General features: G+C 45.0%; 1 protein-coding gene across 3 annotated transcripts in view; it reads right to left on the bottom strand.

Moving 5' to 3' along the window:
• Positions 1 to 812: 812 nt before the first annotated feature.
• AP1G1 (adaptor related protein complex 1 subunit gamma 1) overlaps positions 813 to 17,808 on the bottom strand; it is a 34,495-nt gene continuing 17,499 nt past the window's right edge. For all 3 annotated transcript variants that reach the window (XM_069739126.1, XM_069739125.1, XM_069739124.1), the window contains exons 10-23: positions 16,029 to 16,084; positions 15,821 to 15,934; positions 15,467 to 15,607; positions 15,338 to 15,392; positions 15,028 to 15,150; positions 12,747 to 12,836; positions 11,548 to 11,675; positions 11,349 to 11,453; positions 11,122 to 11,263; positions 10,402 to 10,528; positions 4,213 to 4,299; positions 3,948 to 4,108; positions 3,738 to 3,836; positions 813 to 2,437 (exon numbers count right to left, since the gene is read on the bottom strand). In XM_069739126.1, the coding sequence (XP_069595227.1) occupies positions 2,336 to 2,437; positions 3,738 to 3,836; positions 3,948 to 4,108; positions 4,213 to 4,299; positions 10,402 to 10,528; positions 11,122 to 11,263; positions 11,349 to 11,453; positions 11,548 to 11,675; positions 12,747 to 12,836; positions 15,028 to 15,150; positions 15,338 to 15,392; positions 15,467 to 15,607; positions 15,821 to 15,934; positions 16,029 to 16,084 (1,530 nt within the window). In that variant the 3' untranslated portion in view covers positions 813 to 2,335. The remainder of the gene's footprint in view (positions 2,438 to 3,737; positions 3,837 to 3,947; positions 4,109 to 4,212; positions 4,300 to 10,401; positions 10,529 to 11,121; positions 11,264 to 11,348; positions 11,454 to 11,547; positions 11,676 to 12,746; positions 12,837 to 15,027; positions 15,151 to 15,337; positions 15,393 to 15,466; positions 15,608 to 15,820; positions 15,935 to 16,028; positions 16,085 to 17,808) is intronic.

The raw sequence follows: 17,808 nt of genomic DNA, 5'->3' as shown, positions 1-17,808 counted from the left end.
ATCAGGAGCATGCCCAGGCATTGTAGGGAGGTCATACAGGCTACACTGTCATTGTAGGATAGATCCACCAGGTCATCAGGCCTCATACACCCAGATCTAGAGAAGTTGGGAGCGAATTCCTTATTTTCTAGGATGTCAGGCCAGATTTGGCAGGATAAAGCAGGTGCCACTGCTCAAGGATCTTTATAAAATACTGAGTACAACAGTCAGGGGACAAATACCTCAGGAGTTTACTATGCTACCGAATTGCAATAAATCCATAAAAATCAGATGCCTCTCAGATGGCATAATTTATTTCTTGCACTGTACTGATTTCAGAGTGAAATCGCAGCAGCGGAGAAAAAAAAAAAAATAAGCAGATCTGTGCGGCCTCATTGAATAACATTGGTCCGAGTGAAATCAGATTTATTTTTGTATTGGATTGCACGAGTCCGATTTATACAGTAGTGTGACCGAAACCTTTACCTGTCTTTTCATGAGCTCCTTTTAGTCGATTTATGACCTCAGAACACAAAGTAGAAAGTGCCAGGGAAATAAAAAGCCTACTTTATTTTTTTTGTTTTAATTCAACCCAACTGCAATTTTTTTTTGTAGCCCCAATTATTATCACATGACAACTGTTGTGTCAATATTTTTGGCATCACAGGACGCCATGCCGGCAGTGCCCAGACTCGCACCCATCTGAATTGTACTACGGACAGATAATGAATATGCCATTTAACTATACAATGGCTAAACCAGCACAAATCAGGTTTGGAGACCACCCCCCACCACTCCTGGCAAGTATAATACAACCCATATTCGAAGTCAGATTATTATTTTTTTTAACTCTTTATTAGTCACTTTTCAGAATTTGCTTCAACCAAAAAAAAAAAAAAAAAAAACGATAATACACAGCAGTCTAGTAACCCATGAAAATGTTTACACCCTTTAATGCTCCCCCATTGACTTTTTTTTCATTTTACTTTTTTTTTGTAATTTTTTACAAGTTTGCATTTCCATCTCGAGAAAAAAAAAAAAGTCTGCGGTAATATAGCAGTTCCTTTGTTGTCCAACCCCACTTCGCAGATGGAATATTTTGGATCTTCCTTCCAATGAGGCCATCGAGGGGGTAGATTGAAAGGCGGGGGGAGGGGGGTAAGAAGAGTCGTTAAGAAAGTTGTAACTTACTGGAAATGGGGGAAAAAAAAGATGATTTTTACGTGGTGGGGCAGAGGGGAGTCGGATTGGCCCCTCGAAGAGACTTAAAAACAGAGAGCACCAGCATGTGGCAAGCATAACGTGTGCCCAAAAATTAGGAGACAGCTAAGCAAGAGGCCACCCGGGACTCGGGGGGTGAGCGCAGATGTGGTGGCTCCGCTCTTTGTCTGCATTTGTTCTTAATGGATGATCCACTTTTTTGTAAAACCGTAACCGTGTCCATTTAGGGGGTCTGGAGCGATTCCCACCGAGACCGACACTTCCCTCTTTATTTACAGAATCTTTTCATTTGGGAGGTGAAGCCGCCTTATGGTTTTTTTAGCCAATCTAGAAAATGACTAAAGAAATTAGCGGCAACTAAAGAAAAAAAAAAAATCCGACACTGAGTAGTCGGGCTCCTTGCCATCTGTGCGGCCGACCTACTGACAGTCACCGTATCGGTACCATCAATGTCACATGTACATACTGTCCACAGGGATCCGGGACGAGCTTTTCTGCAGCATTCGCTGGTGCCCCTGCGCTATACCCAGTACAACCAGCGTGAGGCACTGTAACCCGGACACAGCAGTAAATTACGTAAAGGTTACTATCAGGGCGGCAGATTGGGGGACGGGGTAAAGGGGGGCTGCAGAACTAGCACTTAAGTATCCAGAAGAAAGGGGGCAGCGATTCATCCCCAGGATAAGGGTTTGTTTTTTGTACAATTTAATAATATTCTAAAAACAAGTAAATTCTCTCCGGGACAAAGAGAATAAGAAGAGGAGCCTGGAGGGCGAGCGGGTGTGAGTGGAAACATGTCTGCAGGAATGTACAGAGGAGAAAAAAAAAAGAGGAAGGAGATGATCAACAAATAAAAAAAAAAATAATAATAATCCCATGTGATCCGGCCTGGGAAAAATCAACTCTAATTCCCGGCGGGGGTTGAAGGAGGCCAGGCTGCTCCTCGTGTTGAGAGGCAGCAGTGTCCTCGCCTTGCGTTGCGTTTGTTGCTTCACTCGGTTGCAGAATGTCCTTCAACCTTTTCAGCTTCCCCGAGGCCCAAAGTGCAATTGTTGGCAATCCGAGGGCAGAGGCTCCAGCCCAGAGTTCCTTCATCTTGGGTGGGGTGGGGGGGTTGAGTAGACGCAGCGCAGTCTTATTGCCAGGACTGAGGGGGGAAGTTGCTGACTTCGGCGAGGTCCTGCATGGCCGAGCCCTTATGGTTATACGTCAGCTTGATCCGCATGCGCAGCTGTTGCTGCAAGGAACAAAGAAACAACATTAGATCATTTCTTTCTTTCACTTTTGGTAGGAAAAAAAAAAAAAAGTTATGGTTTGTGCAGAAAAAAGTTACTACAAACTGTTTCAAGCAATTAATTTTTTTGCTTACAAGACTGCGCTGTTTATTCCCTTCGTGACCGGGACATTTTTTGCGCTTTTGTTTTACTCCTTGCCTTTCACGAGGTGTCTCGTTTTTGATTTTCCATCTACAGATGCATACGAGGGTGCGTGTGAGTTTTGCTACAGGACCAGTTGTAGTTTTGGAAGGCACCATATGATGTACTGAATATAAGGAGAATCCAGTGTGGTGAAATCAGGGGAAAAAAATATCCCACGTTTATTCCACTGTTTTGTCATCATGGCGTTCACTGTGCAGTAAAAAATGACCTGGTAACAATACTTTGGGATAGCACAATTACAGTGATACCAAACATTTGGTTTTTTTATATATTTAAAGGGGAAGAAAATGCAAAACTGTCAAAAAATAAAATGCATTTTTTTTTAATTTTTTTTATTTGCCGTCTTCTGAGATCCGTAACTGTTTTTCTATTAATGGCGCTGTGTAAAGGTTTGCTTTTTGCATGGCGAGCTGCTTTTACTAACATTTTGGGGTGCCTTTATTGTTTTTTTTGGGCAGAGGCGGGGGAACCACTGATTCTGGCATTTCGATTTTCCTCTCTTTACAGCAGTTACCATAATTGCTGATTTATTTAAATTTATATTATGAACCTTTACGGATGCAGCAATACTGAATGTTTATTTTTTTTATTTAATCCCTTGTAAAAAGGAATCACTTTTTAATTTTTTTTTGTTTTACAAAGAGGGGAGCGATTCATATTTTTATATGTTAAGAAACTTATTTAATATTTTTACTTTTTTTTTTTATTTAATCTGGGATCATTGGATCACTTGTACTATACTCTGCACCCCATCAGGACCATGCAAGACAGTTAAATGCCGCTGTCGATAGACTGACGGCAGCATTCAAGTTGTTAAATCACAGCAATCGACACCTGCAGCTTAGATTCACAAGTCCGCACCAACCATCCCGTACACCCATATAAGCTAAGGGGTTAAGTGACGGGCACTAACGGCGGGTATTAATTGAAGTCCATTTACATGACCAGGATAGATTTCCAACCACTACAAGCCAAGTTTACAGCAAGCATTGATCTTGATAGCTGACAGAGTGATACCAAAGATATATCGGAAAATTGCAGAAATTAAATTTTTTCAGAAACCACCTTTAAAAAGAAATAAAAAGCGTCGATATTCACCTTTTGTGGGTTCAGAACCTTAATGACTTGCGTGACACTACCAGCGTTGAAGGGTGGAAGGACATTACTGCTCGGAGATAGGAGCTGAAGCTGGAACGTCTGGAACAAAACATGCACCGATAAGTGAGTGTTCTTGGCCCGACGCCTCGGAGTCTAAAAAGAGCAAATACGAGGACAAAGGTGACGCTGTGTAACCCCTGTAAGAGATACCTTTGGTACAGCCGCCTGGAACACATAGTCCGTCATCTCGCTGTCTGTGCTGTTGAACGCTTGGGTTGTGATCACCGTCACGCTGGCGTTCGTGCTGGATCGCTCAAAGCTGAAGTCTATTTTCAGGCCGTTCTTGTTGTAAGCAATGATGGGTGGAATACCTGCGGAGAGATGAGAAGAATGGCTCCGATAAGCTGATACCTACCCGACCTTTAATATTTTAGTATATGTGTGTGTGTGTGTGTGGGGGGGGGTTTGTACTGACCTGATATTTCATTAAATAGAGGTTGCACGGACAGTCCATCGAGCAGGAGCTGGGGTGCAGGCATCTGCTGGAGCGCTGCTGGAGGAGCTGATGGGATGAGGAGAGAAATTATAATTAAATCGACAGATAAATGAGGATATTTATTGAATCAATAAATCAAAATTGTCCTTTTTGGCAATAAATCTGGGGTCCCACACAGCGGTCGCAATGCAGCCACTTTAAAAAAAAACGGCAGCAGCTTTAGGCCGGTCTGGCCGGTCTCCTGGTTCATGTAGGGACCACGGCTCCCAGATCCGAAATCAACAGCCTCATGTTTTTTTTTTTTTATTCAAATACATTTTTATTAAGAATAACAAGGCAATTAACATGTTACATTTACATTTTCAATATAGAGTATTTCCCCCCTCCCCCTTCAAACAGCCCCCTTCAATCCCAAAGCCCCCCACCCCCACCCCACAAAGCAGCTCATCTTGTTAATTACTACCATCATTAAAACAATAGAGTATCTAATCCCTCAACCATTCGTATAAGCCACACTTCATGGATTGCTATGGGATAGTAATGTGGAGACCACATTTTATTGAACGTTTCAGTTTTCCCTTTCTTCTTATAAATCCCTTTTTCTAGTGTCAGGCCCTGCTTCACATACTGGAGGAACTCTCCTCTTGACGGCGGCTCTTCCCTAATCCAGTTTCTAGCTATCACCTTCCTAGCCATATACAACAATCTGGCTATAGCTATCTTAAGGTGTTTATCCACTCCAATCTCATCCACGCATCCCAACAAACAGACAACTGGATCCCTTGGCACCGTGCATTCATACGCACCTTCCATACGACTCAAAACTACCACCCAGAAGGCAGCCAACCTCGGACATGTCCACATCATATGGAAAATGTCTGCATCCGTAGACTTACACCTCGGACATTCAGAGTCATTACGCAATCCTGCCTTATATAGCACCATCGGAGACCTATAAACTCTGTGTATCACATAGAGCTGTGACAGTCTATACGGTTCACTCAGCGACAGTCTTGGGATCCATTCCAACACCGACTCCCAAGTCTCGTTATCTATTGGGCCCAAATCCCTTTCCCATTTAGCTCTTGCCATTATTGGAAACCCCAATAGAAAAGTGTGCAACAGATCCCTGTACAGAGTGGATATGACTCCTCCAGTAGTCCCATCATTACACACATACTCCAGTACTATATCCCTTTGAATCCTAATACCTCCGTTCCTACTCTGAGCTCCAAAGGCATGCCTCATCCGCAAATATTGATACTCCCCTGCAGTCCCGATACCAAATTCCGCCTGCAATTGGGAAAATGATTTCAGTTCACCTTGTTCAATTATTTGATACACATACTGAATCCCTTTGCCCAACCACTCTATCAGTACCCCCAATGCCTCAAATTCTTTCAGATTGTTATTATGCCATAGCGGCGAGTATCTAGTCAAGTCCGTGATCCCACGTATGTGCCTCAATCTACTCCACAGCTTGCGTATCAACAGCAAAGTCGGATATAGCTTCCCCAAACTCTCCAAGGATCCATCCTCCAAACATTGCACCACTGGCCTTCTTTTTGTCACCACCTCCATCAACCGCTGTACTGCCCCAGATGACCCCTCATGCGCCCAGCCCCTTAAATGCTGACTCTGGGCTGCAAGAAAGTACAACTCAGGGCTAGGCAATGCCAGACCCCCATCATCCTTGGGTCGCTGAAGTGTCTCCAGTTTGATACGCGGATGCTGCCTCCCCCAAATCAGATTCCTAAACAGAGTTGATCTGTCTAAATTTCCCACGTGGTATCCAAACCGGCACATTGTGAAGAATATACAGTATTTTCGGCATCAGAATCATTTTGATAAGATTCACCCTGCCAACCACAGACAAATGTAGCTTAAGCCATGCATCCGCTTTTGCCTTGAGGGCACCCAAGATTGGAGTCAGATTCTCATGTATATAGTCAGTGACCGGCATAGATACCCATATTCCCAGGTACTTAAATTTACTCGTCACCTCCAGTCGCCCATCCTCCAGTGGCTTCCCATCCACATCGTCCACCTTAAACAAGATAGACTTACTCCAATTTATCCTAAGTCCCGACACTGATCCGAATCGTTCAATAATCCCAATGGCTCCCTCCAAGGACGTACCCGGGTCAGCCAGAAATAGCAGAATGTCATCCGCATACAACGCCACCCTTTCTTCAATCACCCCATATTTAAACCCCGTCATCTCATCAGACTGTCGAAGCGTAGCGGCCAGTGGTTCCACCACCAGAGCAAACAAAAGGGGGGAAAGCGGACACCCCTGTCTCGTCCCTCTAGCCAATTGTATGGTCCGTGACAACTCCCCGTTTACCCTAACCCTGGCCATCGGCATCGAGTACATTAATTGAATCCATGATATGAACTGCGGTCCAAACCCCATTCTTCGCAACACCTGCCAGAGATACCCCCACTCCACACTATCGAACGCCTTGTGAGCGTCTAAAGATGCAATAACTCTCTGGCCACATTTATCGGCTTTGAGTTGCAAGTTCATATACAGCCTTCGTAGATTAATCGCAGTTGACCTATCAGGCATAAAGCCAGACTGGCCTGAGTGTATCAGGCCAGAAATAACACTTGTCAACCTCATCGCCAACACCTTAGCCAGGAGTTTAACGTCGATAGTAAGCAAAGAAATTGGCCGATATGAATCCGGCTGTGTCGGGTCTTTCCCCTCCTTTGGAATCACCACTATTGTGGCCTCCCGCATAGATGCCGGTAGCCTTCCACCATTCGTAGCCTCTTCCAAGACCGCCTTCAATTTAGGGATCAACACTTCCCCCAAGCTTTTATAAATTTCGGCAGGAAATCCGTCTACGCCAGGCGCCTTCCCATTAGCCATCGACTGCAATGCCCGTCCCAGTTCCTCCTCCGTAATGGGAGCCTCCAAATCCTCCCTAGCTGTGTCACTCAGCCTCGGGAGCTCCAACTCCTCAAGGAACACCACCGTGTCCTCCATTGACCCATCTACCCGAGAGGAGTATAAGTCTGCGTAAAAATCTGCAAAAGTCTCCAAAATCTCTGAAGTCTCAGAAACAGCAACACCACTCCCAGTCACCAAAGAGTGAACAAAGGAAGTATTTCTCTGGGCAGATGCCACCAGCGACAGCAAATGACCCACTGATTCACCCTCCTGGTAATAGGCCAAATTTATGAATTCCCTCTTCCTTTCAGCCTTACTCAGCAAGACCGCCTCTAGCTGGCTTTGAGCTGCCTTTAACCTCCTCCCAGCCTCCAAAGTACCCATTATTACCATCTCATCTTCAGCCACCCTCAGCCCATCTATCGCCAGCCTCTCTGCCTCTCTCGATTTCCGCTTACACCTGCTAATATCCCTAAACAACAGCCCTCTCAAGTACGCTTTCATGGCTTCCCACACAGTAAGCACATCTACGCTACCCTCATTTATCTCAAAAAATTCCACCAATTCCTTCTTAATCTTCTCCAAGTCTATACTGTGTAGCCAATTAGGGTGAATTTTCCACTCCCTTCTGCTCCCGTTCCGTGTCCCCACTGATCGAAATTCCACCTCAACTGGACTATGGTCTGAGAGAGCCCTAGGTAAATATCTCACGTCCCCCACCATCGTATCTAGTAATCGGTTACCCAGTGTCAGATCAATACTAGACAGCGTACCATGAGCTGGTGAGTAGCATGAATACGCCCTTTCCCCGATATGCCTAACTCTCCATAAATCAACCATGCCCACTTCCCCGACATAAGTCCCAAACGTAGTGATATGTCCCCCTGTTCTATTCTGGGGATTTTTGTTTTTGTCCCAAAAGTCATCACAGATATTATTAAGATCGCCAATAATTAGAGATGGTAACGGTCCCCAACGCTCTACCCTCTCCAGCACCTCTCTTATCTTCTTACTTGAGTATGGGGGCGGAATATACATTGCCGCTATACACATCAACACTCCATTTATTTTACATTTCACCACCACATACTGACCATCCACATCCTCTTTTACCATTACCTCCTCATACTGCACCCCCGCAGGTATTAACACAGACACCCCTAGAATACGTCGAGAAAGTAGAATGATACGCCCTCTGTATCCAGCGCCTAGTCAATACATTCACCCTCTCCTGCACTAAATGTGTCTCCAGCAGACATATCATTGAGACCTTCTGTTCTCGGACATACTGCAGACTTGCCGCCCGCCGTGTTTTATCCGCCAGACCTCTCACATTCCAACTCAATATTTTAATACAATCTCCCATCATGTGGCTCATCATTTCTTAAAGTATCCAATTTCCCAAGTATGAGCTGCCCCAACCCTCCCACCCCCCCTGCCCCCTCCCAACTTACCCCCCTAACCCCCCCAATATAACTCATTCTTCCTCTCATCAAGAGTGGGGCTCCACTGCCCACTGCGAACACTCTCCCTTACTTAACCCTCTCCATTCACGTCCCGCTGCCATAGCAATCACAATTTCCCCCCCAACTTTCACTTTATTGTATCTTAACATTTCAACTTATATTAACATATAGAAAAAGTACCAAACCAGTTCACAGTACCCAGCATAACCCTCCTCCCCCGTACTTAGTAGTTGGTACTGTCCCCTCCGGCCATTCCTTCAATATGGCCCAGCAAAACCCCCAACAGTTGCTCAACTCTTTAACCATTGCTAACGAGCGCAGAACTCTAATCCATCGACAGAGAAAACAAATCCCAACTGGATCTCGCCGAAATGTCAGTCGCCCATTCCCTTATGTTTTTTCTCATGAGTATCAAGCGTCCTCCGGTGTCAAGAAAAAGTGGGTCTTATTAAAAGCCACCAGTCTCAGCTTGGCGGGAAACATCACTGAGTACTGCACTCCCAGCTCCCTCAGTCGTCGCTTGACTCCAGTAAACTTCATCCGCTGTTTCTGAACCGCAGCGGAATAATCCGGATAAATGGCGATTTTCTGACCTCCAGCCGTCAGATCCTCCATCTCTCTAGCCTTTCTGAGGATAATGTCTCTGTCCCTGTAGTTCAGTATTTTAGCAAGCATGGTACGGGGATTTGCTCCTGGGGCAGGGGGCTGCGGCGGGACCCTATGAGCCCGTTCAACAGCAAAGACTTTTGTCAACACTGTGCTCCCAATCTTCTCCAGCAGCCAGTTCTCCACAAACTCAGTGGGATTTCTCCCCTCAGTCTTTTCAGGCAGCCCCACTATACGTATATTATTTCTTCTGGATCTATTTTCTAGATCCTCATTTTTGGCAGCGAGCTCGGCTATTGCTTGGGCGAACTTCTTTTCAGCTTTTTGTAGCTTAACTATGTGATCTTCTGCCGTGCTCACCCTCTCCTCCACCACTCCTATACGTTTGTCCATTTTCTGCAGAGCCGCATTAATCTGTGCCGTGTCCCCTTTAACTTCCTGCATCTGCTGAGCCAAGGAGTTCAGGGATTGCTGACATGAAGAGATCAGTGTGATAACATCTTTAAGAGTCGGCTCCTCTCCCTGTGATATGGCTTCAGGTCCCCCACTAGCCCCAGCCATGCTGCCTCTCTCCTTCCCCCTCTGTACCTTATGCTGCTCGGCTGTGCTTGCTTCCTCCTCCTCCTGGTCAGCTCCAGCTCCAGATCCTGGTTCTGCCTCCTCAGCAGCCTCCACTCTGGCATACTGCTGCCACCTCCATGCGCCGCTGACATGCGGCGTTCTCCTTCTCGGCGTCCTCCCTAGCATCGGAGCCATCTTGGCTGGCTCCTGCATCGCTGGTGCCAGCGTCTTTCTGCCGCCTCCTGGTCATCGCTGCCGACTCCAGACCTGCTGCTCCGCACTGCTGCACTCTCCGGACCTTCAGCCAGCCGGATTTAGGTGAGTTTACCCGAAAATCGGGGTTAAAGCAGGATTTTTGTCCTTATGGCAGCAGGAGCACTCTTCCCTGCTTCCACTCACATGGCCAGCTAGGACACGCCCCAACAGCCTCATGTTATATTACAGGGCTGGTTGCTTTTCTCCTGCTTGCTCTTCAGAGGTGGAGAAGAGTCCTCGGCCTGCACAACCAGCTAATATTTTGCCGACTCATTTTTTTTGTTTTTATTGAACTTAAGTTAAAATAACTCTGGAAGCATTGACTTCACGCTTCAAACAGAAGCCCCCCCTACCGACGTGCTCCCCTCATCAATCACTCACCTCCAAGATTTAGATCGCCCAGTAAATCTAGCAGTTCTCCTCCCACAGTGGATTGTTTCGGAGGTGGCGCAGTGGGTATCACCAGCTGAATATCATTTCCTCCTAAGAGATCTAATAAATCGTTGGCCTGTAAAAGGAAAAAGGAAGAACAGATGTATTCTGGAAGATACAAAGCCTGGATGACTCAGCAGCGGCTGCCATTGATCACATCTGTTCACCTTTCTGGTACCGTCTCCATTTATTATCTGTCGGGCCCTGCACAGCAATAGCGCATGCAGCCGACCTCTGAGCGGAGGCGTCAGTAGAGAAAACACGTCCCTTTCCAGAAAAAAAACGCCAAATTATGCAAATTCAGAAATGAACTGAGTGATAATCTCCAATTCCTAATGCACCAATGATATAAATATGGTTTATAGTGCAGAGGCTGGATATGTGGGATGTATAAAGATAGAAAATAAAACAAAAGGTGAGCAGAGGGGCGGCCAGAGGCGAGTATTGGTTAAATAAAACAACTAATACCTCTGTGGCCGCCCCGCTGCTCGCTGTCTGGTCCTCTTCTTACCGCAAAAAATAAAATAAAAAAAAATGCCATAGATCAAAAAGCAGTGTGCCCCGTCACCTGGATAATTTTAGAAGCTGCCTGTTACAGTCAGTGGCCGGTCACGCAGCCGCCCAGAAATAGCCGAGCACACAGCTTTACCAGCAGCGCTGCGTTCTCACCTGGCTGGATGGTGGTTGAGTAGAAGGAATGGGTTTGGCGTCTATGATTCCAGGTTCTGCTTCCCCATTAGTTTGAGCTATGTCTGTAGGGCCATTCGTCATGGTCTTCTCCATGATGGGCATCCTCTCCAGAAGCGCAGACCTAGAAAGCGGCAGGCATGAGATCTGTGGAGTGACCCCGGATGGCGTTTACAAGCCCAAATTACAGATGCAGTCGTTCTTCTCACCTCATGTGGTCGTACTTCTTGAATAAAGCATTGTACTCCACCGCTCTCTGCTGAAGCTCTACATCAATGCTGCTGCCATAGATGGAAACCACTTTCTTTATGCGGCTGCAGAAAACAAGAAGGATTAAGTTAGAAAATGATCAGAGAGAACTAGAAACAAGGTCCAGATCTGATCTTCCTACCGATCCTTGGTACTTACTTGACAGTGTTGGTGAACCTAGTGGAGTTTTTCATGATGGCAGTCAGGACAAAGCCTCGGGTAACTGAGGAGGACATGTTGGAAATCAGGAGACTCTCTAGAATATCCAGAACCTCGTCTTCGGTGACCTGGCGAGAAGTAAAACTACGTAAAATGTCTAGCTCATATATAGCCACAGAAAATGCCAGAAAATTGGACCCCCTTTCTGGATAAAATCACTACAGCATATTAGGAGGGGTATGCTCAAGTCTGGAAGTGATAGCTTCCCAATCAATGGGGGTCCAACGATCCCGAGAACCGTGGCTTGTGTGAATGGAGTGGTGACTGATTACACACAATTCCACCTCATTTTTAACAAGGACTGTCAGAGCCCAATAAGTGCTGCGCTTCAGTGGACTCGGCAGTCAAGGAGTGGAGGTGTGCATGATTGACCATCACTACAGTCACACTTCGGGATCATGGGGGTCCCAGCAGAAGGAACGTAATCCCCTATCCCCTGCCAAACTTGAACACCCCTTTAAAGGGAACCTGTCACCCCGAAAATCGCGGGTGAGGTAATCCCACCGGCATCAGGGGCTTATCTGCAGCATTCTGTAATGCTGTAGATAAGCCCCCGATGTTACCTGAAAAAGGAGAAAAAGACGTTAGATTATACTCACCCAGGGGCGGTCCCGCTGCTGGTCAGGTCGGATGGGCGTCTCCGGTCCGCTGCGGCGCCTCCTATCTTCTTTCCATGACGTCCTCTTCTGATCTTCAGCCACGGCTCCGGCGCAGGCGATCTTTGCTCTGCCCTCTTGAGGGCAGACAAAGTACTGCAGTGCGCAGGCGCCGGAAAGGTCAGAGGCCCGGCGCCTGCGCACTGCAGTACTTTGTCTGCCTCAAGAGGGCAGAGCAAAGTACGCCTGCGCCGGAGCCGTGGCTGAAGATCAGAAGAGGACGTCATGGAAAGAAGATAGGAGGCGCCGCAGCGGACCGGAGACGCCCATCCGACCTGACCAGCAGCGGGACCGCCCCTGGGTGAGTATAATCTAACGTCTTTTTCTCCTTTTTCAGGTAACATCGGGGGCTTATCTACAGCATTACAGAATGCTGCAGATAAGCCCCTGATGCCGGTGGGCTTACCTCACCCGCGATTTTCGGGGTGACAGGTTCCCTTTAAATGTCTAAAATCATTATACAGCTTTCTCCACATGTTGTACCTGGATAGGTTCCTCCTCTTCGCATTGGCCCGATACCAGCAGGTCTCCATATTCTCCTATACACCAGGACGCCACCTGGACCAGCGGTTGCTGCAGAAGACAAGAAAGGTCAAAGAAAACTGACTAGAGAGTCACCATAAAATACAGAGGAAAGCAGCACCACCTAGTGGTCATACAGAGAATTGACAGGAAAATCCTTTAAGTCATTTAAAAAAAAAAAAAATGAACCACATTTTTTATTTTCTAATTTGAGGAGAAAAAAAAAAGTCTCCCAAATATTACATATTTTTGCACCGTCATTTCAAGTCTGAGTTTCATTTTCATTTTGCAAATAGAACATGTTTCCTTCATACACTCATGGTTGAAAATGTTGGCACCCTTGAAATTGTTCCAGAAAATGAAGTATTTCTCCCAGAAAATTATTGAAATTACACGTTTTGTTAGACACGTTTATTTGCTTTATGTGTACTGCAACACAATAAAAAAGACAAATTGGACATCATTTCACACAAAACCCCAAAAATGGACTGGACAAAATTGATAGCAGCTTTCCAAAATTGAGTAAACACCTTTTTTCCAAACATGAGATGCTCGTTCAAACTCGCCTGTGGCAATTAACAGGTGTGGACAATATGAAAATCACACCTGAAACCAGATAAAAAGAGGAGAAGTTGACTCAATCATTGCATTGTGTGTCTGTGTATGCCACACTAATCATGGAGAACAGAAAGAGAAGAGAACTGTCTGAGGATTTGAGAACTAAAATTGTTGACAAATATCAACAATCTCAAGGATAAAAGTCCATCTCCAGATATTTTCATATTCCTGTGTCCTTGGTGCGCAACGTTATCAAGAATTTTACAACCTATGGCACTGGAGCTTATCTCACTGGACGAGGACGGAAGAGAAAAATGAATGCAAGGTTGCAACGTAGGATAGTCCTGATGTTGGATAATCACCCACTATCAAGGTCCAAAGAAATTCAGGAGACCCAGGAGGACCCCACTGCTGACACAAAAATAAAAAATAGACTTCAGTTTACCAAAATGTACAGGGGTAAGCCAAAATCCTTCTGGAAAAGTGTCTTGTGGACAGATGAGACCATGATAAAGCTTTTTAAGTAAAGCATATTATTCTACTGTTAACAAAAATGGAATGAGGGCTACAAAGACAAGAACACACTACCTACAGTCAAATATGGTGGAGGTTCAGAGATGTTTTTGGGTTGTTTTGCTGCCTCTGGCACTAGGTGACTTGACTGTGCAAGACATCATTAAATCTGAAGATTGCCAAAGTATTTTGAGTGGCAATGTAGTGCCCAATGTCAGAAAACTGGCATTGTGTCCTATGCCCTTGGTCTTCCAGCAGAACAATGACACCAAACATACTTCAAGAAGCCCCCAGAAATGGATGGAAACAAAGCGCTGGAGAGTTCTGAAGTGGCAGCAATGAGTCCAGATCTAAATCCCATTGATCACCAGTGGAGAGATATTAAAATATGGGAAACCTGGAGCAGTTTACAAAACTAGAGTGGTCCAAAATACCAGATGAGAGGTGCAAGAAGCTTATCGATGGTTATAGGAAGCAATTGCAGTTTTTATTCCAAAGGATGTGCAACTAAATATTAAAATAAGGGTGCCAAAAATGTTGTCAAGCGGGTTTTTGGTTTTGAGCGAAATGATGTCTAATTTACCTTTTTTTTTTTCTCTATTTTTGGGTTGCTCCAATTCACACAAAGGAAATAAACATGTGTATAACAAAACATGTGTGATGGGAGAAATACTTCATTGTCAGGAACATTTTCAAGAGTGTCAACTTTAGTTTTTTTGGAAGAGGGGGTGGGTATTTTGAGAGGAAACTTTGGTCTCCAAAAAAAGGGGAGACATATTACTATTTGGTCCAATTTGAGGACCACACATACGTCAATGAATGGGACTGTGATGTGAAGCACATGACTGCCGTGCAGTCCGTTAGAAAGCATGGACGTATGAATTATGCCTTAGTCTAACAATAAGGTCTCGTCCCTGTAGTGGATTTGTACACATCATTCATTGTTCACATCTGGCGGACACCCCTATTTCTTCAGAGCAGGCAATCACAGTCCCCCATCCTGCATGATGAAGTGACTAACGGATCCAGCCGGATTAACACCAGGATTGGGGTCGGGGGTAAGTATGGGTTCCAGAAGTAGCACCTGCATATTTCAGACATTTACAGCATATCCTGTCGAATTGTCATAAATGTCTACGAACTCTCCATAGGCAGGAGCATGGCTGCCTACCTGGGAGATGTCTTCTAGAATAGCTTTATAGAGTTTCTGTACAGTGTATTCATGCATCTCATTGCTATTAGTGATGAGCTGAATTAAATTAGGAACGGCGTCGTCCCGTACGTAGCTTCCAGCCTGCAAGTACAAAACGAGACCATATCAGATTAGTGAGAGAAATCATCTGGAGATCGACACAGAACTGATTTTCGGCAAATCTGGCTGTTATATTCCATACAGAGGCACCAGTATAAAAATATAAATATATATATTTGATAAAAGCGCAGCGAATTTACGGCGCGGTGAATCTAATCATTATACTTACAGTAGTAAGGACTCTCATAATAGTGTCTATGTGCCATCGCTTCGAGGGAGCATATCTGTAAGAAATATGAATATATATAACCTCCGGCATTTTGTGGTGCGCAGTTCAAGTCCTTCATAGATCACTTACTTCTCAGCTGCTAAGAAAATGCCTGATGCACAATCGGATTTAAATTCGGGTTCACAGGAGTCCAAGAAATAAAGCAGCTCCTTCATCATACCACGGATGTTATTGCCGTTGACTAATGCAAAGCTCAGCTCCATGGCTCGCCTAGAAAACAAGAGGTTTTACCAAAGGGGTCAGTAATGTCTCCATACAGAAAAAAGGAAAACAGCTGCCAATACAAAGACAGCTCGGGACGTGTTCAGATATTGGTGTCAGCATTGGAGCTCAGCCGATGGATCACTCAGAAATCATCATAGGTCAATCCCTCCGATCAGCATCTATACCACGGAGGTCCAAGATGTAATAATCAGCTCCTACCTCTTTATGGAGACGTCCAGGTCCTTCAGACAGTCCACGATGGTGCTGCGGTGTCTCTGGACTGCGTTGTGATCCGTCTGTACGGTTTTAAGTAGAGACGTCAAAGCCACATAGCTGTGAGGGGACACAAACGAGACATCGCCATGATCCAAACCGCATCCATGCTGTCACATTTTCTTGCGACCATGTTGCTGTGACGTGTACTCACCGAATATTCTTATCGTTATTTAATAGGAACCGTCCCAGGATATTAATTGCTAAAACCTAAAGAAAAAGAAAAAATGTTGGGACTACGGAAGACAAATATAACGGAGGGGAACGAGAGGCGAGGCACAAGTGTATATCTTATTGTTTGCTTCCACCGTGCTATTGCACAACAATTGATGGGGGAGATGTAAAACGTGGAATAATTGTCAAGAGCGAAGGATCGGAAGTCGGAGCAGCCAACACAAAACATTTTAGTGAATAGGGCAGCGTTGTAGTTACTCGACCCCATATTTTTGTTTTTTCTTCCCAGCGCCATTACTTTATTTTTCCGTCAATATGGCCGTATAAGGGTTTTATTTTTTGCAGGACAAATCGTACTTTTGAATGACACCACTTATTTTACCATATAGTGTAGTGGAAAACATGAAGAAGAAAAAAAATCTAAGTGCGGTGAAATTGCAAAATATGTGAAATCCCACAATTGTTTTTGTTTTTTTTATTCACTATACGGTAAAACTTAGGGGGCACTATGATTCTCCAGGTCAGTACAAGTACACAGATACCAAACATATAGCTTTTTGCTTTTGTCTCCATTTTCCGAGACATGCAGCATTCTAATTTTTACAGGATCTGAGGCTGGGTGAGGGTTTCATTTGGACCCTGAGCTGATGTATTTATTGATACCATTTTCGGATAGATATGATTTTTTTTTTTAAATTCGTTTATTAACCACAAAGTAAAATTGTACAATATACACACTTGTACTTGTTATTGTTGCACACAATATAGCACACATCCATCTACTATATAATTGTCTAAAGGGCACTTCCGTCTGTCTGTCACGGAAATCCCGCGTTGCTGATTGGTCGCGGCCTGCGTCACATACTGCGCGGCCTGCGTCACGTACTGCGCGGCCTGCGTCACGTACTGCGCGGCCTGCGTCACGTACTGCGCGGCCTGCGTCACGTACTGCGCGGCCTGCGTCACGTACTGCGCGGCCTGCGTCACGTACTGCGCGGCCTGCGTCACGTACTGCGCGGCCTGCGTCACGTACTGCGCGGCCTGCGTCACGTACTGCGCGGGCTGCGTTATATACTGCGCGGGTTGAGTTATATACTGCGCGGGCTGTTATATACTGCGCGGCCTGTGTTATATACTGCGCGGCCTGCGTTATATACTGCGCGGGCTGTTATATACTGCGCGGCCTGTGTTATATACTGCGCGGGCTGTGTTATATACTGCGTGGGCTGTGTTATATACTGCGCGGCCTGTGTTATATACTGCGCGGCTGCTATATACATACATACATATTCTAGAATACCCGATGCATTAGAATCGGGCCATCATCTAGTACATTATATGCATTATAAGAACAGAGTGAAACATATATTCTTAATTAAATCCAGAACGATGTTTACAATCTATGAAATTTCAAAGAACAGTAAAAAGTGTATATCGAATCATTTGCTTCATGTGAACCATATAAATAAAAAAACATGGAACCATGAAAATGTAAAGTTCCTAAACTATTTCTACAACTATATCTATACTAACTACCATTTCGTCCTTTAATATTATGCATTATATTTTTTCTGTGCAATGTTTCCAGAAAAATAAATCTAACTCTTTACACTGATATGAAATCACTATGATTTTATTGAGTAAGGTGGGAGGAGTTCCATCTATCCCAGATTTTATCAAATTTACCCGGACATCCTCTATTCTGATATAATGTAGGAGGGACATGAACCCCCCATCCACCGTAAATAGATATGATATTT

Source organism: Ranitomeya imitator, chromosome 9, assembly GCF_032444005.1.
Source record: "Ranitomeya imitator isolate aRanImi1 chromosome 9, aRanImi1.pri, whole genome shotgun sequence".
In the NCBI taxonomy this organism is placed as follows: domain Eukaryota; kingdom Metazoa; phylum Chordata; class Amphibia; order Anura; family Dendrobatidae; genus Ranitomeya; species Ranitomeya imitator.
Note: the sequence above shows the minus strand (reverse complement) of the source record. Positions and strands in the feature narration are given on the sequence as shown.